General features: G+C 41.9%; 2 protein-coding genes and 1 long non-coding RNA gene across 4 annotated transcripts in view; 2 read left to right on the top strand and 1 right to left on the bottom strand.

The window, feature by feature from the left end:
• The first annotated feature begins 5,787 nt into the window (after positions 1–5,787).
• On the top strand, positions 5,788–12,995 carry SLFN14 (schlafen family member 14). Its single transcript, XM_007190194.2, has 4 exons — positions 5,788–6,847; positions 8,090–8,218; positions 9,134–9,848; positions 12,161–12,995. The coding sequence occupies exons 1-4, from the start codon at positions 5,788–5,790 to the stop codon at positions 12,993–12,995; spliced, it is 2,739 nt and encodes a 912-aa protein (XP_007190256.2).
• On the bottom strand, positions 7,524–24,449 carry LOC130705975 (uncharacterized). 2 transcript variants are annotated; one of them, XR_009006394.1, is made up of 3 exons: positions 24,330–24,449; positions 15,591–15,753; positions 7,524–9,747 (listed from the first exon to the last, which is right to left on the bottom strand). It is a non-coding gene; the product is annotated as an uncharacterized LOC130705975 (long non-coding RNA). The 2 variants fall into 2 exon arrangements; XR_009006395.1 differs by having other exon boundaries at positions 7,524–9,742.
• SLFN11 (schlafen family member 11) overlaps positions 23,045–24,933 on the top strand; it is a 24,235-nt gene continuing 22,346 nt past the window's right edge. Inside the window, exon 1 of the mRNA XM_007190192.2 lies at positions 23,045–23,131. The gene's annotated coding sequence lies outside the window, so the exon portion shown is untranslated. The remainder of the gene's footprint in view (positions 23,132–24,933) is intronic.

The following is a 24,933-nucleotide window of genomic DNA, read 5'->3' as shown; positions in this document are numbered from 1 at the left end:
GTGCCTCGTTTCACAACTGGGGAAGGGCATCTGAGGCGGGCTGTAGAGGGTGTGTGTGCCCTGGCTTTCCAGGAAGAACTATCGATTCAGACAGTGTTCCGACAGTATCGTGCTTGCGCCGAATTCCCGCCTGAGAGCTAGGGGTTGGGGTGGACTTCGATGAATGTGTCCCTCTCGCCCCGTCCAGGAGAAACTCATTGGCTTGTCAGGGGCTTGGACGCTTCCTGAATAAGCAAGAGGTGCCACTAAATATCAAAGAACTGCGAAAGAGAGCAAGAAAGGCTTCCTGGGAGAGGTGGCATTTGATCTGGGTCTTGAAAGATTCGTTGGATTTGAGAATTAGGAGATTCTGGGAGAAAATAATTTAACTCCCGAATTAAATGAGAAAGCATAGGGGAGCTTACCAAATTTAGGTAAAGTTGAAACTGGTGTAGTGTTTTCCAAAATTCAGTGAGTTGGAAATACCAGGAGGAAACTTAACAACATAGATGTCCCCCAGCATCAAAACCAAACGACAAACTCCCACAATCCAGACTTACAGGATCATTAAGGTTGAATCTGGAGTTGGAACCCAGGCGTGTATATTTTTAATAAGTACCCCAGGGGAGATTCTGATTCACACCAAAGTTTGAGGACCAGTGTTAGCGTAAAGAAAGGGGGTGATAAGAGATTTGAAAGACAGGGCAAGACTTTGTTAAAGATAGTGGCTTGCTGGCTGTGTAGTTTAGACTACTCTGGAGAAAGTGGGAGATGTAAAGATTTCAGAGTCTGAGGAGATGGGTGATCAGAGCAGAAAACTCAGTATGCCACTGTGTTTTTAAATAGATTGAAGGAAGGCAGAGTGAAAAAAGGGGAAGCTATTGCCAAATGATTGCAATGGTCCAGGTGAGAGCTAGTAAGAAATAGAGAGGTGGCATATGAAGGACAGCAGGAGGAATGTGGTGAGTGTCAGATAGGGATGGGGAGAAAGATATGAGGAAATAAATGGAGAAAAATGGAATGTCCTCTGTACCAGACCTATGAAGGACCTCCACTGAACTTTAAGGATAGACTTTAGACAGTGAAGAGAATGGGCCTTTGCAAGTGCTGTTTCCTCTGCCTGGTTTTCCCCTTCCTTCTCCAACGCCCTTTCTCAACCTGGTGCATTCTTTTTTTTTTTAAGGTAAGTTTTTTTGCTTGTCTTTATGGAAATGAGGTTAGTCCTTTTTTTATGTTTTTTATTTATTTTATTTTATTCTTGGCGTTGTCGTGCGCGGGCTTTCTAGTTGCGGCGAGTGGGGGCTACTCTTTGTTGCGGTGTGCAGGCTTCTCATTGCGGTGGCTCCTCTTGTTGTGGAGCATGGGCTCTAGGCGCGCAGGCTTCAGTAGTTGCAGCACGCGGGCTCAATAGTTGTGGCTCGCAGGCTCTAGAGCACAGGCTCAGTAGTTGTGGCGCACGGGCTTAGTTGCTCCGCAGCATGTGGGATCTTCCCGGACCAGGGCTCGAACCCATGTCCCCTCCATTGGCAGGCGTATTCTTAACCACCGCACCACCAAGGAAGCCCTCAACCTGGTGCATTACTTGCAGGTTTCAGCTCACATACCATCTCATTTATGAAATCTTATCTTGTTCTCACAAGCATAGTCACTGTCACTCCTTAGAACACCCCAAGCACACTGTTCATATGTTTCCAGCTCTCCAGAATGGCACTAGAGTGTAGTGGTCATGCATATGGACTATAGTATTTGCAAGCACCCTCTTTGCTCATCTTTCACATTATCCTTCCTTCTCCTGATTTGGTCCCTAATAGTGCATTAAAGAATAAGAAGGAGAAAACAATACAGTTCCTAGTTCTTCTGCCCAAAAAATGTCCTTCCTGTTGATTGGGAAGGAAAAAGGAGGTACTTAGGTAGATTTCAGATTTTGAAGACTCCAGAGCAATCCAGAATCCCAAACTTGAAAGGCAGTGGAAGGAGTAGGAGCATGTGTATTAAACAGAACTGGCTTTGCATGCCAGCTCTTCCACTTAACTGGCCATGTAATCTCAGGTTCCGTATCATGTGCCACACTCCCAGCTTGGTCCCTTGTGCCCAAATGCATATGTCCAGTAAATGACAGTCCTTTTTATCTTTCTAAAAGTAAGTAATATCAGAAGGATTTCAGTGTGAGAGTGAAGCTGAGTATTAAGGTAGATAGTAGAACTAAAAGTGAGACTGGGGACTTCCCTGGCGGTCCAGTGGTTGAGACTCTGTGCTTCCACTGCAGGGGGCGCGGGTTCGATCCCTGGTTGGGGAACTAGGATCCCAAATGCCGCGTGGCACGGCCAAGAAATAAGAAAATAATGATAATAATAATAATAATAAATTTAAAAATTAAATGAAATAAAAGTGAGACTGAATTTGGAAATGACATGAGTGAAAAAGGGTTAAAGTTGAAGCTGAGAGCAGACCTTTGCAGTTTACTATGTTGCTGTGCTGATTATTCGTCATAGTATGTATTCTGCCTCCTATCTTGGAAATAACTTTTGAGCCAGACAGGTACAGTGTCATGCCAACAAAGCAGAACTTCAGTAGTTCTGAAGGAACTAGTAACCTCAGTTAAAAAAAAAAAAAACCCGAGGGGGTATTCAGAAACCTATTTCAGAATGCCATTTCATCATAAGCAAATTGGAGTAGAAACAAAGAGTTGTTTGATGGTTTGACTTATGGGGAGAGAAGTATGTTAGTTTCCTGTGGCTGCAGTAACAAATTGCCACAACCTTGGCTGTTTAAAACAATAAAATTTTGTTCTCTCACAGCCAGAAGTTTGACATACAAGGGCAGAAATCAAGGTGTCAGCAGGGGCTGTGCTCCCCTCAGACGCTCTAGGGGAGAATCCATTTTGTGCCTCTTCCAGCTTCCTGTGCCTGCCGGCATTCCCTCACTTGTGGCCACATTACTCCAATCTCTGCCTCTGTGGTCACATTGCCCCCTCCTCTTTTGTAGGTATCAAATCTGTCTCTACCTCATTTTTTTTTTTTTGATGTGGACCATTTTTTCAAGTCTTTATTGAATTTGTTACCATATTGCTTCTGTTTTATGTTTTTGGTTTTTTGGCCGCGAGGCATGTGGGATCTTAGCTCCCTGACCAGGGATCAAACCCGCACCCCCTGCATTGGAAGGCGAAGTCTTAACCACTGGACGGCCAGGGAAGTCCCTCTACTGAATTCTTATGAGAACACTTGTGATTGGATTTAGGGCCCACATGGATAATCCAGAGTAATTTCCTCATCTCAACATCCTTTCTTAGTCACATCTGCAAAGACCCTTTTTCCTTGTAAGTTAACATTTATAGGTCATCATCGTCATCATCATCATCATCATCAGGAATTGGTGGCCAATATTCACTTGTTCCAGATTAACCAGCATCCCCAAAAGAGATAACTGTCTCTTACCTGTTTATTTTTTTTTCACTTAATTGTTTTTTTAAATTACGCAAACAATTGATGTTCATTGTAGACCATTTAGAAAATACAGAAAAGTTAAAGAAGAAAAGGAAAGGAAAAGAAATTCAATGAAAAATCATCTGTAATCCTCTCACCCAGGGGTAGCCAAACCTTCACCAAAGAGTATTTTTCTAGGCTGGGTCTTGTATCCAACAAAGAGGAAAAGTAGGAAAAAGAGAATAAAAGTAAATAGAATAGAACAAACGATTTGGAAGGTGATAAAATAGGTTAATATTGTTCATAATAGAGAGGTACAGGACAGCTTAATTTAAAATAAATGTAGAGCTTTGAAATGAAATTAACCGGGACAGGAGATGCTTGTATGATGTATAGAAATAACACTCAGCCCTTTAGAGGAGGGACGTTTTAGCTTTGGCCCCTCACTTGAAAAGCCCTGAATTTTCCCACTAATACTTCATTTTCTCGAGGTCAGACCCTGGCCTGCCAATCTGCCCTGTCATAGGCTTTTTTTGAGTCCTTATCAGCCTTCCTCAGGGGTCAATGTTATGAAGACTAGGGGAGTCTGGCAGAGTTCCTGCTCCTCCCAGGCTGATATCAAAGGGCAACAGGGGCTGTGACAGAAGGCAAACATTCAGACCAAAGCCAGATGTGGAACTGAAGCAACAAGAGGAAAAGCAAGAGCATCAGGTAAAAAAAAAAAAACAATTTTTAAAAAAAAATCTCATTCCTCTCAGTTTATGTCTGAGAGCATGAAGAGCTTAGTAAAATCATAGCTCAGGAGCAACTTGTAAAGGAGAATGAGTGAGAAATTTGGGGAAATGTGGAGCAGATGTTCATATGGAGCTAGACTCTCAGAAAACTTTGTATCTATCATGGTTGTTATCAGCAACCAAGTAACATCAATGAGACTTGGGAGTCATGAGACTTCGTGGTTTCGTGGAAGACAATTTTTCCACAGACTGGGGAGGGGGGAGGGGGGGAGGGGGAGGGGGGATGGTTCGGTCGGTAATGCGAGTGATGGGGAGCTATAGGGAGCAGCAGATGAAGCTTCCCTCGCTCGCCGCTCACCTCCTGCTGTGCAGTCCTGTTCCTAACAGGCCACAGCCCAGGGGTTGGGGACCCCTGTTACAGAGGGTATTTAAGATGGATGGTTGGACCAGATCTTTCAAGTCCCTTCCAACACTTCTGTGATTCTATGATATAATAGAATCTTATCAGAAATTTCTCTAAGAGCCAAACATTTACATTTGCCTATGGGAGATACTCACCTATGAAAAAATTCATCAGGTTGATTTTGGTTTGCCTGGAGGAAGTGAGAAGGCAACCAAGGCAAACTAACAGCAGAGGAGAGGACCCATCCTGCTGGATGCCTGCTTTTTTTCCCTCCTGGTGGATATAAACAACACCCACATGGCCTCTGCTTAGCAGAGATCACACAGAAAAAAAAATGGGTTCCCTTCTTCTAGAGGAAGAATTTTGGTTTGGGTTAGTAAATATTTTATTTTGCAGTTAACAAAGACTAAGGGGGCCGTCTCTGAACCATCTGCTTCCAGGGTGCTAACTTCAATTTAGGTGGCTGTTTTCTGGTCTGGGAAGCAAAAGGAGGTTGACCACAGTTTAATATCTATGTCTCAAAGGCTCATGTTCATTCCCCAGTCTTAGAGGTTCCCACAGCACAGGCAGAACTATTAGGAGGGATGGAAAACTCCTGTTCCTGCATCACACAGTATAAGAAATGTACTTGTAGAAGAATGCCGAAAGAGCTTAAAAGATTTCTGCATTTGGTATCAATTGGCATTCTTTCAGGAGTAGAATAAGGCTTTTTTAAATGTATAAAATAACACATAAAGAATACCAAGTTTTATGCTTGTCTTTATAGCCAGATCTTCTACATCAAATATACTCCAAAGCTATACTCCCTTGGTTCTTTGTTGTCTTCTCTTCTTTCCCCTCTGAATTATAAATAGGAGCATCTTCTGACGGCAACTACTACTTCTGTGTAATTTGCTTTGGCTCCTGTGCCAACCCATGCCCTTTATATCCGGGCTCACTGTTGGTGCTTCCTGATTTTAAATGAAAAATGGCTAAAAGTTCAGCAATTTTTCCATTATGGTAAAATATTAAGCATTCAGTTTATCTATTCCTGTTCATGCTGTGAAGGCTAAAGGTCTTGGCAAAGTTGTGAGAAAACAGTAATATCAAAGATGATTTCCAATGTTAAAATGTATCTCCAATAATCTATAACTTTGAAGAAAATTTTGTAATCTCTGGAATTCTTGTTAACATAGAAGCAACAGTTCTGTCCTAATTATTTATTGGAACCCCTTTCTGTCATTGTTTGGGGCACAGAAGGACTGCTGAGATGGAGAGTCTCAAGATGGATACGGAAATGCTCTATCCCGAGATAATTGTAGAAGTGGGCAAAGTCACTCTTGGAGAAGAAAACAGGAAGAAGATGACCAATAGCTATTTGAAAAGAACTGAGAATTCTAAAATCATCCAAGCGACATGTGCACTGTTAAATTCTGGAGGGGGTGTGATCAAAGCAGAGATTGATGATAAAACCTACAGTTACCGATTCCATGGGCTGGGACAGGATCTGGAAACTTCTTTTCAAAAGCTCCTTCCTTCAGGTTCACAGAAATACCTTGACTACATGCAGCAGGGGCACAGTCTTATGATTTTTGTGAAGTCATGGAGCCCAGATGTCTTCAGCCTCCCCCTAAGGATTTGCAGCTTGCGCTCCAATTTATTTCAGAGAGCTGTGACTTCCACCGTCAACTTGAGTGCCAGCAGTGCCCTGGAGCTCCTCCGAGAGAAGCAGTCCAGAGCTCAAAGAGGAAGATCAAAGGTGCAGGAGCTGCATTCTCAGAAAGCTCTTGACAAATACATTCAGGAAGAGGAAGATATGAGGATGTGTGCCTCAGAATTTGTTAAAAAAGATAAACTCATGTATAAGGAGAAACTCGACTTCAGTGAGTCCACACATGTTGAGCTTAAAAGGTTCACCACCAAGAAGATCGTCCCTCGGATTAAAGAAATGCTGCCTCATTATGTTTCTGCATTTGCCAACACCCATGGGGGATACCTAATTATCGGGGTGGATGATAAGAGCAAAGAAGTGTTTGGATGTAAGAGAGAAAAAGTGAACCCTGAATTATTAAAAAAAGAAATAGAAAACTGCATAGAAAAATTGCCTACATTCCACTTCTGCTGTGAGAAGCCAAAGGTGAATTTCACTACCAAAATCTTGAATGTGTACCAAAAAGATGTCCTGTATGGTCATGTCTGTGTGGTACACGTGGAGCCCTTCTGCTGTGTAGTATTCACAGAGGCCCCGGATTCCTGGGTCATCAGGGACAATTCTGTCACAAGGCTGACGGCTGAGCAGTGGGTAGCCATGATGCTGGATATTCAATCAGGTAAAGCAGACAAGAAGTCCTTTTCCAGTCAGCAGGGAGGAGCCCCTTCTCTGCCTTCTTTTGGGTATTTGGTCAATATTTTGGTTAGAGAATAGAAAGCTGGTTTTGCTTACAAATCTTCTACTAAAGGGTTATTTTCTAACATTTTTAGTTCCAAAGACTCAGAATATGAACTGTGTGAGGTCAAGAAGTGCTTGGATTTTCATCTCTTTGGGGAAAGTTATAGTATGCCATCAGCCATGAATTCATGAAAGTTCCTTTTTATGCACTGTAAAGGTCTGCTGAAAAAAAAATTGCAGGCTGATAGTCTTAGTCTAAAACATTCATCAGTAGTCTCTCTCTAAAGATGATATTTCAGAGAAACATTGTTTAAGAAAGACTCTCCACTAATTCTTTCAAGGGAAACTTGTTGACAAATTTGAATTGTTTCAGTAACATTAGGAGCCAGTGCCTTGAACCACTAGGCTGAGGGCACCACCAAGTGGAGAAAAACTTATGCAAAAGAAGGTGCTGGGGAGGGGATGGTGGTGGGGGAGGAGGACTCCTTGTGTTTTCACTTCCTTACAGTTTTGCTGAGCATCAGCCCTGGTGATTTCAAATCAATCCATAAAGGACTTACTGGCTGAATGAAGTTTATCGGTTTGCCTTCATGGTCAGTAAGTTCCAGATTTGATAAAAGAAGCTCGGATCAAGACTTCAGAGATTTTATTGGATACTTTCTCTTATCTTAAATTTGTTTGAGTTTACTTACACACACAGACACACACACACACACACATAAACCCCAAACTAGAGATCCTACCACTTTCCATTCCATCTAAATTTTGGGGTGGGGGGGACTTTAACAACTATAATAATATTTTAAAAATACTGTGCTTACTTTTTCTGACACCACCCTACCACCACCACTACCACCACTACTGGAAGCCTTTTCTTCTTAGAGGTGACCTGGAACCGGAATATTAGAGTTGGAAGGCACTTTAGGGATCACCTGCTCGCCCTTGCAGGAGAGAGAGGTGAAATGACTTGCCCAAGATAAGTCACAGGTGACTTAGAAGATGCATGGCCCTACAGGAGTCCCAGACCTCTTTTCCTAACATATGTGAACTGTTTGAGGCATAGAAAGAATGAGAACAGCTCAGGCATGACACACACCATATGTCAACAGTAGGAAGAGCAATGGAAACATTCTTTTACTTTTTTTTTTTTTCATCTGAAACAACTCTCCATGGATTTGTTTAGCTCCTTCCAATTTGGCCGCAGACTACAGCCTTCACCTGATTTCACCAGCTTCATCTACACGAAGAAGCCCGTCATCTCCCATCAAAGTCCTGGAATTTAAGGGGGCTCTACAACAACGCTTGTTTCCAGGTATTCCTTCTTGATTTCAGCTGAGGGGATTATTTATTAAAATTAAGGGGATTATTTTCTAAAATTAAGTTGGTAGCAATTCGTCCAAGCCTTTCTCCTTAGAGAAGGTCAAATGTAGGGCTTAGCAGACACAATTGTCCTGAATTAATATACATGGCAAATTCTTGATTTCAGTCATCAAATCCACCCTACACCGCTGTGCGTTTTGGGCTTACAGTCACAGATAGCTTTTGTTCTCCAAATATGAGAGAATAAATTTGAAATAGCTGCCCCCTGGCTTTCCAAGGCAGAAGGAGGTGAGCCACGGGGTCACCTGGACTCTTCCTAAGGCAAGAGTTTCTCAGTCTTGACCCTACTGATATTTAGATCAGATAATTCTTTGTTGAGGGAGGGTGCCCTGAGAATTGTAGGATGTTTGGCAGCATTCCTGGCCTCTAGCCACTAGATGCCAGTAGCACCTCTCCAGCTATGAAAAATCAAAACATTTCCAGATATTGCCAAATATCCCAGGGGGGCAAAATTGCCACAGGAAAAGGAAAGTTCTTAGTTTCCCAAAAGCATCAGGTTCTCTCTCTGTCTCTCTCTCTCTCTGTCTCTGTCTCTCTCTCTCTCACACACACATACACACACACCCTTAACAGGAAGGAATACCTTCCTAGTACTACTGGACCATTTGGGGTTGAGGACAGAGTGCTAGAAGGCTGTTCTGTGAAGACCCCTCCCTGATTGCCTTCCCCTGTATGAGAGCTGCCAGAAACAGGGACTTCCCAGCCCTGGCCTGTGAAGAGGAGGTGCTTTCTTTGCAGACAAGGAAATCCATGATTCCATGGCTAGGTTCATCTCTTCTTACGATGTTGCAGGAATACTTAAATATCCTTTGTAAATTTTAGTAACTTCTATTCCTTGAATTTTCAGTGACACAGGAAGAGATACAATTTAAACCAGAATCCCTCTGTAAGAAGCTCTTCTCAGATCATAAAGGACTGGAGAAATTAATGAAGACACAGATATATCCTTGTTCTCAGGGGTTTGTGATATTTTCCAAAAGCTGGGCTAGTGATGTTGGCTTCAGGAAGGAGCAGAATGTCCTGTGTGATGCTCTCCTAATAGCAGTGAACAGCCCCCTTGTACTCTATACACTCTTAACAGACGCCACGTGGATTGGGGGACCTGTGTACGCCCGGAACACTGCTCATCAATTAAAGCAGAAACTGGGAACTGTTGGTGGTTACACAGGGAAACTGTGTGTCATCCCAAGGCTGATAGACCTGCCCAGCACACGGTGTACACCCGGTGAAATCCCCATGCACTATCCCCGATCCTACAGGCTTGCTGATGAGGATGAAATGGAAAATTTGTTGCAGGCCCTTATCGTGGTCTTGCTCTGCTCTCGATCTCTTCTGAGTGACCAGCTGGGCTGTGAATATTTCAATTTGCTTGTAGCAGAGCAGTGCGAGCTGCTTTCAGAGAGCCTCCAGGAGACACGAGAATTGTTCCTCCACTGCTTTCCAGGAACCAGGAAGACTGCCCTGGCCATAAAGATCATGGAGAAAATTAAGGACTTGTTCCACTGCAAGCCCAAAGAGATCCTCTATGTTTGTGAAAGTGACGCCTTAAAGGATTTTGTGACGTAAGAGTTTCACTAACTAAACACAATAAACATATTTAATCAGTCTTTCAACAGTATCACACAAGTAATTTGTGTCTTTACTTTAAGATTTTGCAATGCCTTTGCTGCATATGGACAAGAGCCCAAACTATATACACATTTGCAAGTGATCAAGTAGTTGAGCTAGAAAAGGGCACTTTGCAATGTTCAGGCTTAAACATCTTATTACAAATTAGCTATGTATGCATAACTTTAAATTTATATAACTAGAAACATTTTCCCCCCACAATCTATGGCCTTAAATTTAAGAAAGGTTGAAACGAACCTATCTTGTTTCACATATACTTTTTGCTTGATACTTAGTGCTTTAAAGTCATAGGGTATTTCAGTCAATTAGACATTACACCTAACGGGAACTTGAATTTAAATACCATTTATTTCGTTTATAAAATATTTTTACTTGTTTGACTTGTTCTGAGTCAATAATTTTAGGAAACATGCACATTTGCTTCTGATTTAAATCTTTAGCTTTTGATTTAGTAAAAGAAATTGGTTGTTAGTCAATCCAGCAAATGAGGGCTTTTAATTTTGATTTGCTTGACTTACTTATTCAACTAATCTTTTTGAGCACTATTTATATGCTAGGTACTGTGTACATTTAGTGTTAGAGGAGAAAAACATATTGCAGACCTTGACGTAAAGCCCAATAAGAGAGACAAAGAGAAAAATAAGCAATGGGAGTGTTGCGTAACTATTATGATACTAAAGATATGCTTAACTTGGGCTGGAGATTGGTCAGCAAATACTCCCCAGTGAAGGAGATCTTGACTTCCTTCTTAAGAAGTGAGTAAGAGAAGTGAATAAAATGGGGGCTTTTTGGGGCTTCCCTGATGGCGCAGTGGTTGAGAGTCTGCCTGCCAATGCAGGAGACACGAGTTCGAGCCCTGGTCCGGGAGGATCCCACATGCCGCGGAGCAACTGGGCCCGTGAGCCATAATTACTGAGCCCGTACGTCTGGAGCCTGTGTTCTGCAACAAGAGAGGCCGCGATAGTGAGGGGCCCACGCCCTGCAATGAAGAGTGGCCCCCGCTTGCCACAACTAGAGAAAGCCCTCGCACAGAAACGAAGACCCAACACAGCCATAAATAAATTTAAAAAAAAAAAAAGGGGGCTTTTTAGGCAAAGGGCACAGCAAGTGCAAAGGCACGGAGATTAGAGAATCAGAATGGTAGGTCTGCCTGGAGCAATGAGGGACTGTGGGTATGCGACAGATGAAGTTGGAAAGGAGGCAGATGCCAGACTATGAAGGATCTTGTAAACTGTGTTAAAGGCTACGTTCTTTATTATGCTTTACAGGTATAAGTTTTTAAATATCCCCAGTCAAAAGGCAAATTCAATTCAACAAACATCTATGAACTTAATGTGAGTGGGTTACGGAGATGGCTAAGAATCAATGCTTTTCTTCAAGAAGTCTACAGAGTCCAAACTGGAAGAGAAGAACGTGAATAGTTATGATTCAGGACATAGGGAGTAAAGCCCCAGGGACTGCACATGCAGTCTCATATCTGCAGGGATGGGTGATATGACTTGAATCCAAATTAGAGGTGGCAAAAAACAACCAAGTTTGTTTAAAAAAAAAAGTATACACACACACACACACACACACACACACACACACACACACGTATGCTAAAACACTATGAAGGAAAATTGAGCTAAGTAAGTAGGATTGGTAGCTCCATAGAGGCAAAGCCCTGCAGACTTGGTACCCTACTTGACGTGTCATGGAACTCAGCAACCTCTTAATGTTTTCCTTACCAAAATCTAAAGAGGCTTCTGCTTTTGTACTACAAGTAAGTGGGGAAATAGGATTTTCTTTAGAGGAACTTGTATGAGCCCATACCTCTTTTGCATACGAAAATTATGATATGCCTTCAGGTGACTGTTCTCCAGCTCTAAAAAAGACAGAAAGTAAAGAAATAGTAGTAACAAGTGTAAATTCCTTTTGAGATTTCCTTTAGATGTAAGGAATTTACCTTCAGGGATTGTCAAGCAGCAGAAATGGACTATAGTAGAAATAATAAAATTTCCTACCTGGGTTCATTTCAAAAGTTTCGCCTGCAGATTTAACTTGATAACCCCAAAGAGTAGGGTTTGCAATTATGTATTCTATCTATCAGGTAACTTGTAAGTAGAGCATTTTTGTAGCATTGAATCAGTGAATCAGTCTCCAGATGAGAACCAGTCTCTAATGCTAATCCAGAGAGTAATAAATGCATGGTATTTCCTTTGTTTATATGCCTGAAGCCCTATTTTCTCCTTCATCCTTACAGCCAGCAAACCACCTGCCAAGCTGTGACCCGGAAAACCTTCATGCGAGGGGAGTTCCCAAAGATCAAACACATAGTGATGGATGAGACTGAGAATTTCTGCAGTAAATATGGTGACTGGTACATGAAGGCTAGGAGCATCACCCATCCAAAGGTGAGGGGCGCTGGAAGTGAAAACCTTCACCACGGGATTCTCTGGCTTTTTCTGGACCCTTTCCAAGTCCGTCACGCAGATATCAATGGCCTTCCCCCTCCATTTGCTCAGTTTCCTCGAAAAACAATCACCAGTGGGATCCACTGTGCTCTGGAAATAGCGATGCTGATGAAAGAAGAAATGAAGAGGATCAAAGAAAATCCTCACCCCAACGTGTCTCCAGACACTTTGGCATCGTTTAGGGAAGCTGCCTATGAGGAAGCGATGTGCGCTCAGGCTCTGCCTGGGGTTTGTGAGACAGAGACGAACCTGACCACAGAAGAAATTGCAAACCACGTGGCAGAAAGATGTCACCACCTGTTCCAATGTGGATATCTGCCCAAAGATATAGCAATTCTGTGCAGGAGAGGGGAGGACAGAGGACGCTATGAGCTTGCACTACTAAGAGCGATGGAATTATTTGAGACCCACGGAGCAGCGAAGGTCGTGTTCAGCCAGGTCTCTGGTGTTTTGGATGGTCACATCGTTTTAGACAGTATACAGCAGTTTTCAGGCCTGGAGAGAAATATTGTGTTTGGGCTTAGTCCAGAATATGCCCTGTCAGAGGAAGTTCATAAGCTCTGTTTTGCCTCGAGAGCCATGAAACACCTCTACCTGCTTTATGAAAAGAGGGCAACCTTCTGAAAATTATCTCAAACAGTACAGGAAGGGAGAAAGAGCAGAGTCCCTGCTCCCAGGCAGGTGGCAGCTATGCCTTTTCATGTGTTACAAGTGAGGAAATCGAGGCACAGTCAGAATAGCGTGGAGCCACGGAAATGTCTCTTGGGACCGGGCCTTTCAGTCTGTTTGCAGCGTCACTGGCCTTTTCCCACTCCACTCCACCTATTCCCTGGTACTTATCATTGGTCCCTTGCCTCTGGTTTTTCTAGTCCAATCCAGCTTCCATCTTGTCAACCACAGAAGTCCTCCTCAAATACAGAACTGATTTTGTGACATCCCTGCTAATGTATCCCCAGGGAGTCCCCGCAGTCAAACCAAACTAATTTTCAAGGCTTTCCAGGACACACCCTGACTTACTGTCCTAATGCATCCTTTATTATACCTCCATCTCCCAGTGTTTCTAATGCACCCCAGCCTTGCTGGCCTATTTTGGGGGTGGGGTAGGGTGCCCTCCAGGCACAAAACCAGGAGAAAGTGAGGAAATATTCTTTTTGGCTATAATTTCAGATAAAGCCCATCATCTTTCCAAGAGTTGGAAGAGCAGGCGGGGCTTGGAAAAGTGCTCTTAGCCGCCTCTCTGAACTGCTCAGGCCACCAAGCCAGCCAGTCTGAACCTAGTGGTCGGCTCTCCTGATACTGGATTGAACAGAAGAACCTCCCCCCTTACTCCTGTTGCTCCAGCTACCTGATATTTCGTCATTTTTACCTTTCCTTGGGGGCTTTAGGGTACTTTTAGATGGGAGAAAATAAAGTTCAGCAACTAATTAGTTTTTGATGAAGCAAAAGATACCAGCGTGTTAACATTCGGAGAATGGGAAATGTGTGAATTCTCTAAAAATAAAGAGTCAAAAGTGGAGGAGGATTGAGGGAATGGAAAGAGCAGGGGTCTGCTAAATTTTAGTCGTAAGCCTCAGTGCCATTTGACTTTGAACTAGTTGCATACATTGTATAATTTTTGATAAAATAATTGATTTTTTAAAACAAATTAATTGTTTTAAATATTGCATTTGAGAGTCTTCGTCAGTTCTATGCAGACAGTTTGGTCGGGCTCAAAGTAGAAGGCCTAATCCAGTGGTTCTCAACACTGGCTGCTCATTATAACCATCTGGGGAGCTTTAAAAAATACCAGTGATCAGGCCAGAAAGGAGACCAGTTAAATCAGCATCTCTGGGCATGGGCCTGGGCAACGGTATTTATTAAAAGTTGTCCAGGGACTTCCCTGACGGTGCAGTGGTTAAGAATCCGCCTGCCAATGCAGGGGACACGGGGTCAAGCCCTGGTCCGGGAAGATCCCACATGCTGCAGAGCAACTAAGCCCGTGCGCCACAACTACTGAGCCTGTGCTCTAGAGACTGTGAGCCACAACTACTGAGCCCACGTGCCACAACTACTGAAACTACTGAAGCCCGCAAGCCTAGAGCCCATGCTCCGTAACAAGAAGCCACCGAAATGAGAAGCGCGCACACCACGACAAAGAGTAGCCCCTGCTCGCCGCAACTAGAGAAAGCCCGCGCACAGCAACGAACACCCAACACAGCCATAAATAAATAAATAAATAAATAAATAAATAAATAAATAAATAAATAAAAGTTGTCCGGATGATTCCAATATGCCACCAGGGTTGAGAACTCGTGAATCTTCTAGTCTGTTCTTTCTGTCCCCAAATGTATGTGTACAGATTTCTCTTCCCATTAGACTGTGAGACCCCTGAGAGTAAGGATGGCACTTACACATCTTTATTTCCCTGAAAGTAACTAGTGCAGCACCTTGAACATGGCAGGTGCTCAGCAATTATTTATTGAATGGACTTGCTGCTTTCAGAAAATCAGAATCTACTAGGACAATGCTTCTAGCCAATGGAATGAATATCTAATTTTGGAGACTTCAGAGGTCAGTGTGGAGAATAATCAACACTGCCATAACGGAGAATAAGAGAATAAAGGAATTTAAACTGTTTTTAGGCAACAGCTAAAGGTCCATGTTGATGGAAGTTTGTTAGATTTGAGTTTGAGATTAGGAACTGGTGGGGACTAAGAATAAATGGCTAACTTGAATGCACTTAGAATTCTACATTTTTCCTACAGACCCTTAATATAATAGATAAAACAATTCGTTTGGTGAAATAACATGCCTGCCGTGAGAAGCTTCTAAAACTTACTTTAAAAAAGAAAGGTACTATATTATGTAAGTTTGAGAAATGGAGAAAGGCAAAATAAACAGTTCTTAGCCACTTGTTATCCAGTCATGATTTTTTTCATTTTTGCTTATTTATTTCTATTCTTTGTTGACTTGCAAAAAATATTTTTACATAGTTACGATCAAGTTGTACAATCAATTTTATATCCTGTGCATGTGTTTTTTCCATGTGATCTTTTTGTGAGGCACTGTTGTAGACTGTATTATTCTTCCCAATACTTCTTCACTCCCTATACCTATACCATGTGTAGTTCCTGAGATTACAGCTGGAGTGTATTTTCCACCCCCTTGATGTCAGCTTGGCTGTATGACTTTATTTGGCCAATGAAATGTTAGTAGTTGTGATGTGTACAGAGGCTTTACCCATTTCAGTGCTGGGTCTGCTCCCTTGGGCTTCTGCTACCACCTTGTGAAGATGATGTCTTGGGCAGCCCACCAGTCACGGAGGAATGAGAGATGTGAACTCAACTCATGGCTGGAGCCAAGTTGCACTGATCCTGACAAGATTAGCCAAAATCCAGCTGACCTGCAAATGCAGAAGTGAGAGAAAAAGACTTAATGTATGACTGAGATTCTAAGCTTGTTGTTTGTTTTGCAGCAGTAGCTGACTAATGCAGGCATTTCCCCATGTTGTAGTGTAGTCTTCAAAATGATCATTCTTAATGGTTGCACAATATTCCAGAAGATTATACAAAATTTCAGTAATCATCCTCCTAATAATTTGGGTGACTAGCAATTTTACACTATTGAAATCAAGCCAGGCACATACTCTGCTCAGGCATATGACCCTTTCTTTCCTTGGTGTATTTATGAATCCCCAGAGGTGAGATGACTGGCTCAAAAAGGTGACCTCGATAAAAGATTCACCTTATTGGTACTGTACATAACAACATACAGATTTGTTGCCTTAAACAAGAGAACAAAATGCTGACATCAGGTTTTGATGACAAAAGAGGCACTGGCGTCTGAGAAACAGGTGACTCAGAGCACGCTGTCTGCATGCAGAGTAAAACCAAGGCCCATCACCATAACCCAGAACCTCAGAGGAAGAATCTAACTTGGAGAATTACAGATGGGAACATGAATTATGTAACCTTAACATTACATATAAATAAAAAGCTCTGGTCACTTGAAACCAATGTAGGGTGTTATCCCAGAGAAAAGAAAAGGCAGGATACCGCTAATCATCAATAGAACTCTGTTTGTTTTTTGTTTGTTTTTTGTTTTGGCCACGCTGCGTGGCTTGCGGAATCTTAGTTCCCCCAACCAGGGAGCGAATCCACGCCCCCTGCAGTGGAAGTGCAGAATCCTAACCACTGGACCGCCAGGGAATTCCCATATAGGACTTGTTTTGAAGAAAGACTCTGCCATCTATGAAATGGAAAGAGGAAGAACCAGAGAGGTAAACTAGATTTCTTATGAAGCAGAGCTGCCTCAGTTTCCCCAAGGTTTTGGAGAGGCTGAACATCAAATTATTTTCAAGAAGCTTCAATTTGAAATAAGCACAAAATTTATAATAACCGTATGTTACTATTTACTGAGATGTTACTACAACCTGCTACTATTTGCTAATGCTTTGCATACATTCTCACAACTCATATGAGGTATACCATATACATGTTATCACCACTTCATAGATGGTAAAACTGAGGTGCAGAGAATTTAATTTTCTGAAAGGCACATGTCTAGTAAGTGTCCAAGCTGGATAAATACAATATTTAAATGGATTTAGTCATCTTAACTCTGAGAATGTAGAAATACTCTGAAGATACTCTCCAGAGGCGAGAGTACTCATGTTTGCTAACAGGATCCTTGGTCAAGCTTTCATCTCTAGAAAGCATTGGCCTCCACTGCAAGTGAAAACAGCTGAGTAGTCTATACTGTTTCCTGTACTTAATATCTGTCAGTTCTCCCAGAGGCTCCTGATCGTTCTGGAAAAATCTGAATTTCTTCTTCTGCAAAGCTCAGGATCAGACTCAGGTCATATTCCTGACCTGTCCAAAGTCAGGGACTCCTAACATGAACTGGCAAATCCCCTCCGAGGCTGCTGCATCTTGGCTTCTCCCACTGCAAACCTGGAGGAGTTTCCTGGTGATTTAGTGTAAAATCCCCATTTTCCTCCTTTTTGCAAAGTCCCTTGGTGGGGGGAGGGGAGAAATATACATCTATCTTGCTGGTTTTCAAATGGAATGGGCATTTAAAAGTTCCAGAGACAGTGTTTTCCTTCTGAATCTACCTCATGCACAAGCGGAAGGAGACTCAAGCTGCCTCTTAGTTCGGTATCTTCAGTTGACAGAGGTGACATGATTTTGAAATAAATGGGATCAGTTTTCAATTTTGTTCCTTCTTTCATTCTCAGCCTAAAATGGAAGTGAAGAACGAGGAACTAGAACACAGCCACTATGTTCGTCCTCTTTTTATGGTTTATTGCTTCAGAATCATCTCAGACCATTTGCATTTAAAGTCCACCTTCACCTCTGCTTTAATCAGGGAAAGTTGTCTTCTCTGCCCAATTATACAGCTTGGAAGAAGCATGTCTTGGGTGAGGGGGAATGAGGGAAGCACGGGCTCCCTTCCAAGACAGCCAGATATGACAAATAAACCCCACCAGTCAATGGCTAATACATCAAAATGCCTCTACAGCTCCATCCCTGTATCCTCTGATATCTAAGATTATAGCTAACATATAGTGAGTGCTTACTATGTGTCAGATACTGTGCAAAATGTTTTAAATACATTATATCTTTTCTCATCCCCTCAATCTTTGAATTATGTATAGCAGCCTCAAGCAAGGTAGGATAAAGTCGTGTTAAGAGCTTGACTCCTAGGGTCAGATTGACCAGAGCTTTGAATTCCAACCCTATTTCTTAAGTGGCTGAATGACCTCAGGCAAGTTAATTTCCCCCTTTAAGACTCAGCTTTCTCATTTGTAAAACAGAAATAAAATTCATACCTAGGTCTTAGATAAAGATGAAGGTTGAAATAAATAATATATTTAAATAAAGCCTGGCATATGGAAGGCTCTCAATAAATTTTGGCCCTGATTAGCTTTAATTTACAGTTGAGGAAAATGTGCCTTGCCTGAGACCACCTAGTAAATTCTGAACCCAAGATCTGAACCCATGTCTGCCTGACTCCAAAGTCTACTTTAGCCTCTATTCTATTCTGCCTTCCTGCACGTCAAAGTTAAATGCATGAGTCTCCACGTTAACAGTAATTTATTTGCTTTGATATGGAGACTAGGATTGGATATACTCAGAATATTTGTGATATTAGGCAACATGGTTATTGTTAGCTTCTACAAATTTTCTACAAAATCAGTATGATAACAAAAATGACTCACGTAACAGAAATGTTTAGAGAAAAGTGATTTCTACAGTAAGAAACTTTAAAAATATACCTTTAATAGGGGCTTCCCTGGTGGTGCAGTGGTTAAGAATCCGCCTGCTAATGCAGGAGACACGGGTTCGAACCCTGGTCTGGGAAGATCCCACATGCTGCAGAGTAACCAAGCCCGTGCACCACAACTACTGAGCCTGTGCTCAAGAGCCCGCGAGCCAAGACTACTGAAGCCCGCGTGCCTAGAGCCCGTGCTCCACAACAAGAGAAGCCACCGCAATGAGAAGCCCGCGCACCACAATGAAGAGGAGCCCCCGCTCGCCGTAACCAGAGAAAAGCCCACGTGCAGCAACGAAGACCCAACGTAGCCAAAAATAAAATAAATAAATAAAATAAAATAAATTTATTTAAAAATATATATATACCTTTCATTATGAAGTCTATATAATGACATTACAGAAAGATTAAAAAGTAGAGAATGACAATGGAATATTACTCAGCCATAAAAAGAAACGAAATTTGAGTTATTTGTAGGGAAGTGGATGGACCTAGAGTCTGTCATACAGAGTGAAGTAAGCCAGAAAGAGAAAAACAAATACCGTATGCTAACACATATATATGGAATCTAAAAAAAAAAAAAAAAAAAAAAAACGTTCTGAAGAACCTAGGGGCAGGACAGGAATAAAGACGCAGACATAGAGAATGGACTTGAGGACACAGGGATGGGGAAGGGTAAGCTGGGACCAAGTGAGAGAGTGACATGGACTTATATACACTACCAAATGTAAAATAGATAGCTAGTGGGAAGCAGCCGCATAGCACAGGGAGATCAGCTCGGTGCTCTGTGACCACCTAGAGGGGTGGGATAGGGAGGGTGTGAGGGAGACGCAAGAGGGAGGAGATATGTGGGTGTAGGTATATGTATAGCTGACTCACTTTGTTATAAAGCAGAAACTAACACACCATTGTAAAGCAATTATATTCCAATAAAGATGTTAAAAAAAAAAAAAAGAAAGTAGAGAATGACAGGGAATTCCCTGGTGGTCCAGAGATTAGGGTTCCATGCTTTCACTGCTGAAGGCCCAGGTTTGATCCCTGGTCTGAGGACTAAGGTCCCATAAACCGTGTGGTGTGGCCAAAAAAAAAAAAAAAAAAAAAGGTAGAGAATGAGAAAACTCCTTCCTACCACTGTATCATACAGTTGCTTTCACTTTTGCTTATTCATTTCCAGTGTTAGTCCATTGGCAGATATAGTTTAGCAAAGTTGTAATCATAGTATACACTGCGTTTCGCATCCTGTTGGGGTCAGTTGTGCTGGAGGCCCCTTCCCACTCTGCAGTTTCCCACTGAGACACTGTCCACATTACAGCCTAAGGAGGGGTGACTCCCGGCACAGCAGATCCTCTAATGTTCCAGTTGATTTCTTGGCCAAACCCACCTGAATTTACGCCTACAGAGAGAAAGATGATGATGGGCAAGTAAAAGATACAGAAGCTCTTCACCAAACTCCATCACGTACAGAGGTAGGGGTGGAGTGAAGACATTTTAGGGAACTCAGCAACAGAGTAACACGATTAGGACGGTCGCATTCTTCTCCCCTCATTTCCCCACGGGTCAGTGTGAGAAGCTGCCATTGGTGGTTGTGCCCTCCCTCAAGGGTGCCTGTTGCCAGGCACACAATGCAGGAGGTCTGTAAAACAGACTCTGTTCATTCAAAGATACCTAAACAGGGTTGTCCAAATTTTCCTGATAAGAATCACCTGGTGTGGTTGTTAAAATTCCAGATCCTAGGCCCCTCTCAGCTCTAGGGCAGGGGCCTAAGACTCTGGAATTTGGAGATCATTTAGGAAACAGTGTATTGACTGTTGAAATGGGTGGAGACTGTGACTGAATTACAGGAAGAACACCCACTCACTACTTACAGTGCTACCCAGGAATGACCAGAGCGTCCATCAGACTGAGCTTGGAGGAAGTACCCATGTACTTGTGTGGGTTTCAGAGCCAAATGTGACAAGGTTCAAATACAGCCTCAGGTACCCAAATGTGATTTGGGCAGGTTAACTGCTCTTTCTTACATAAAATGGAAATAACAATATTATAGCCATGTCTCAGACGGTTGTCATAAAGATTCAATGCTGTGTTCCATGTGCTTGGTACAAAATCCAAGTGTCGACAAACAGTAGCTATTAAACCACTACTAAATTCTCAGTGCCTGGCGGATGATGAAAAAACTGCTACTTAACCTTTCTGAAGCTTAGTTTCTTCCTAGGTACAAGAGATGTCGGGGAGGGGGAAATTTCCCCCCTACCCCTCGAGTTCTTTTAGCTGAAGATTGACACAAGACAAATTAACAGGAGAAAAAAAATTAATTAGAATTCAGAGAGGTCTCATAGAAATGCCTCCCCAAGTAACCAAAGGCTGTTCATATAACATTTTTAGGCAGAGAAACAATTATTTGTGAAGATTTAACAAAGGGGTTTGTGCTTGGGGTAGCAGGCTCAGGAAGGAACAGAGTTTGTTTATTCGGCTTTCTTAGCCTTGAATTCCTTAACTGGTGATAAGGATACTTTCTAATCTCCTGGTATAGGGAGGATACTTTCACTCGAGAGATTTATTTTCTACTTTCTGGGGGAAAATGGGGGGGGGGATCGTCAGAATGTTTTTTTTAATATCAGTCTTTCCCCCACCAGCTGTTTCTCAAGTAATTTTCACTCAGAATAATCAATATGCCATTGTGGCATATCTTGGAGCAGCCTGCTCTGAACCCCAACACAGGGGTTCTATGAAATGCTGGCCTAATACTAAATCCTCTGTGAATGGTGGCTGCTAAGACATGCCGTGGAGATTAGATAGTAATAATATTTCAGTGTTTATTTCCTGACTTTGATGATTGTACTGTGGTTATGTACAATAATGTGTTCAGGGATAATGGGAAATCAGGTTAGTAATTTACTTTCGAATAATTCAAGAAAAAGTTATTTATACTGTACTTGCATATTTTCTGCCAGTTTGAAATTGTTTCCAAATAAAAACATTATACAAAAATGTACACTATTAATAATGTACTATTACTTCTTTGATTTTCATTTCTGATATAAACCAAGATACCTTGTAGAGAGATAAGAGAAAAATGTGAGGAAATGGCAATAAATCCAATTGTTAATTATTAAAAAAAAAAAAAAAAGACATCCCCTGGACCCTGCTGAGTTTTTCTCACTGGACACGTCTCAAGTATAATTTTTTTAAAAAATGCTGTGTCTCTGGGGTAATTTGTGGGATGTATTGCTTTTTTGCAATCAGATAATTACCTGCTTTGTTTGCCGCACATAGGCAACGTCATGAAGTGATAATGCTTGCCGTATTAGAACCAGATTTGGTACAAACTGGATTTGTGCGGCAGTCTGTAATACTAGTAATTTCTAGGACAATTCACCATGAATAGTGAGCTGAGAGATTGTAACAATGGGAGACAGGAAATATGGGAGTCCAGTAGTTCCCGAATCTGGCTGACCATGGAATCACCTCGGAATCTTTTTTTTTTTTACAGCATGGTAGAGTTGAAGTAAGAAGCCTCTACTCATTCTTTTTTTAAATTAATTAATTAATTAATTTTTATTTTTGGCTGTGTTGGGTCTTCGTTTCTGTGCGAAGGCTTTCTCTAGTTGTGGCAAGCGGGGGCACGGGCCTCTCACTATCGCGGCCTCTCTTGTTGCGGAGCACAGACTCCAGACGCGCAGGCTTAGTAGTTGTGGCTCACAGGCCTAGTTGCTCCGCGGCATGTGGGATCTTCGCGGACCAGGGCTCGAACCCCGGTCCCCTGCATTGGCAGGCAGATTCTCAACCACTGCGCCACCAGGGAAGCCCCTCACCTGGGAATCTTAAAAATACAGATTCATTGTTTGCTGCATCGTGTCTGGGGAGAAGCCTGAGAATCTCCTTTTTTTGTTTGTTTTTTTCTCTCTTAAAAAAATTGTGTTTATTTTTATTTTAAAAAAATTTTAGAATCTGCATTTTTAAAAAGTATGCTGAAAGGCTCTGATGAGCAGCCAAGATTGGGAACGAATTATTTGGCTGTAGTGTAGAACCTGATAGTTGACTTTTTTTCTTTCCTTAACTCATTTCAAAGATGGCTATCTTGATTAAACACATTGCCAGCCACCTCCCGGCAACGAGGCGGCTCTTTTGTTTTTGAGAGCTTGGTTGATTTCATAACTGACCATTTGCGTTGCTGGACTTTTTTTGTGTTTTGTCTTTTTTGGTCGCACAGCTTGTGGGATCTTAGTTCTTGACCAGGGATTGAACCCAAGCCCTTGGCAGTGAAAACACTGAGTCCCAACCACTGGAGCGCCGTGGGTCGCTGTTTTTCGGTTTTTGTTTGTTTATTTCTTCCTGTGTTTTAAACTCCCGCCCTTATGTTTCAAGTTCACCAATAGGGAGTCCGCCAAACTCTAACCTCCCATCCTCCACCCCAGAGAAAGCGAAACCCCAGGCCAGCATGTTCTCTTTTTCTCTCTACCGGCAACCGTGCTGTGTGGCCCCAGGTCTGCTGCGTATTTCCAGATCCTGTAAGTAATAACCCTTTATTTTTTTCAAAGGTTCCTGATGGTTATTGCTGAAGGGTGTCTCGCAATCATAATAAGAACCAGAAGGGCCAGTCAATTCCCTTTGGTGCATGACACCTTTTCTCAATATTAAAAATGATTGCTAAGTCCATACTGTAACAATTTTTGCAATCTATAAGGATGGCTACCCAAAAGAAACCAAAAAAGAGCTCCAGGGCACTGTGATTTGTGTAGGCTGTAGAGGGAAGCTGCAGATCAAAGTAGTAAGTAGAAGAAACTTAATCAAAACAATACTAACAGTATTAGCAGTCAAATCAATAACAGGAAACCCAGCAGCAGCTTAAACAGGATTCAACTGCAACTGTTGGGCTTATAGAGGCTACCAGAAAAATTAAGAAAGTCAACGAGATGCACTGCTTAATTACCTATCTGACTCTAACACTGCTTTCTTTTCCTTATTGCATTAAACATTTCTCGAGTAATACAGGCATATTGTACAAAATAACAATTCCTCCTCCCCTTTCCATCTTCCTTTCCAATTCCACTCCCCAGGGTGAAATCCTTAATAATAGTTTGATGTGTATCCAAACAGGTTTTTCTGTAGCATTGTTCTCCAAGAAGTTTAAAGTTTCAAGCCAGAACTAACTTGCTTTTCACCTACTTATTAAAAAGGACAAATTTCTATTGATAGGCAATATTCAGCTTTTTTTTTTTTCCCCCTTGAGGCTGGAAAGGCAGCCACTAAGAGGCAAGTGCCTTCTAATTAGTTTTCTGAGAAACTGAAACCTAAAAGACAGGAGCTTGTTTACCTTTGGTTTCAGGAAACCCAAAGTTTAAAAAGGCGGAACATTCTTGTTTCCTTTCTTAAGGAAATAAAAATTTCTCTTGGGCTTGCTTTTGTTAAGCTGCAGACACCCGAACAGGTCAGGACTCAGGTGTTTTCTCTTCAGCACCCAGACCCTAAGGAATCTTCTAATTCCCAAGGTAGGTAGAGACTACCTGGAGAGACCCGAGCCATGCCTGTTCAACAGAAAAGATGGGCTGAAAAAACAACCACAGAACCCTAAGATAAAAATCCACCCTGCGGCTAGAGACCCTTCCAGATATATCTACTTTAGGCAAGAGAGGCTGAGGTGGACCTGTTATGCCCATTTTTCTTAAGTGAAATAGACAGGAGAACTGGCCCTTAGATGGGACTCACCTTCTAGCTGAGGCCGGGGATGCAGGATTCCAGCCAGACAACCTGACAGAGTTCTGAGACAGTGCTGTAAAGAGTTATAAGGTGGACTGATCAACGAACTATCTGGAAACAAACTTTCAGATGGGACAGGGAGGAGCTAGAGTCTTGGTGGGAAGGGGTGACTGTCAGGATTCTTTGTCAGGTACCCAATTGGTTGATCTCTACGGAAAGGGTTTTCTTGTTTTTCATAATGTATACACTTTAATTTTTAGAAAAAAATTTTAAAATATATTGACCCGGAAGCTCTGACCTAGTTGGATTTTCCAGGTTATTTTTTGCAAGTGTGTCAAAAATTCATTTAGTTATTTTGTTTACCAACATTTATTAAAGCACTGGAAAGTAACTTGCCCAACTTTATTTTTTATTTATTTTTTTAATAGAAAGTTCTCTAAGTCTTTTTATTATTATTACTGAGATATAACTGACATGTAACACTGTATTACTTTAAGGTATACAGCACAATGATTGATATATGTATATATTGCAAAGTGATTACTACAAAAAGTTTAGTTAACATCTGTGACCACACATAGGTACATTTTTTTCTTATGATGAGAACTTTTAA

The sequence above is a fragment of the Balaenoptera acutorostrata genome, chromosome 20, assembly GCF_949987535.1.
Source record: "Balaenoptera acutorostrata chromosome 20, mBalAcu1.1, whole genome shotgun sequence".
Taxonomy (NCBI): domain Eukaryota; kingdom Metazoa; phylum Chordata; class Mammalia; order Artiodactyla; family Balaenopteridae; genus Balaenoptera; species Balaenoptera acutorostrata.
The sequence above is the reverse complement of the archived record's forward strand: the minus strand, read 5'-3'. Positions and strand labels throughout refer to the sequence as shown.

Coding starts and splice junctions, on each gene's coding strand:
- SLFN14 (XM_007190194.2), top strand. CDS start 5,788: ATGGAGAGTCTCAAGATGGATACGGAAATGCTCTATCCCGAGATAATT. Junction 6,848..8,089: donor GATGCTGGATATTCAATCAG/GTAAAGCAGACA, acceptor GGATTTGTTTAG/CTCCTTCCAATTTGGCCGCA. Junction 9,849..12,160: donor GCCTTAAAGGATTTTGTGAC/GTAAGAGTTTCA, acceptor TCATCCTTACAG/CCAGCAAACCACCTGCCAAG.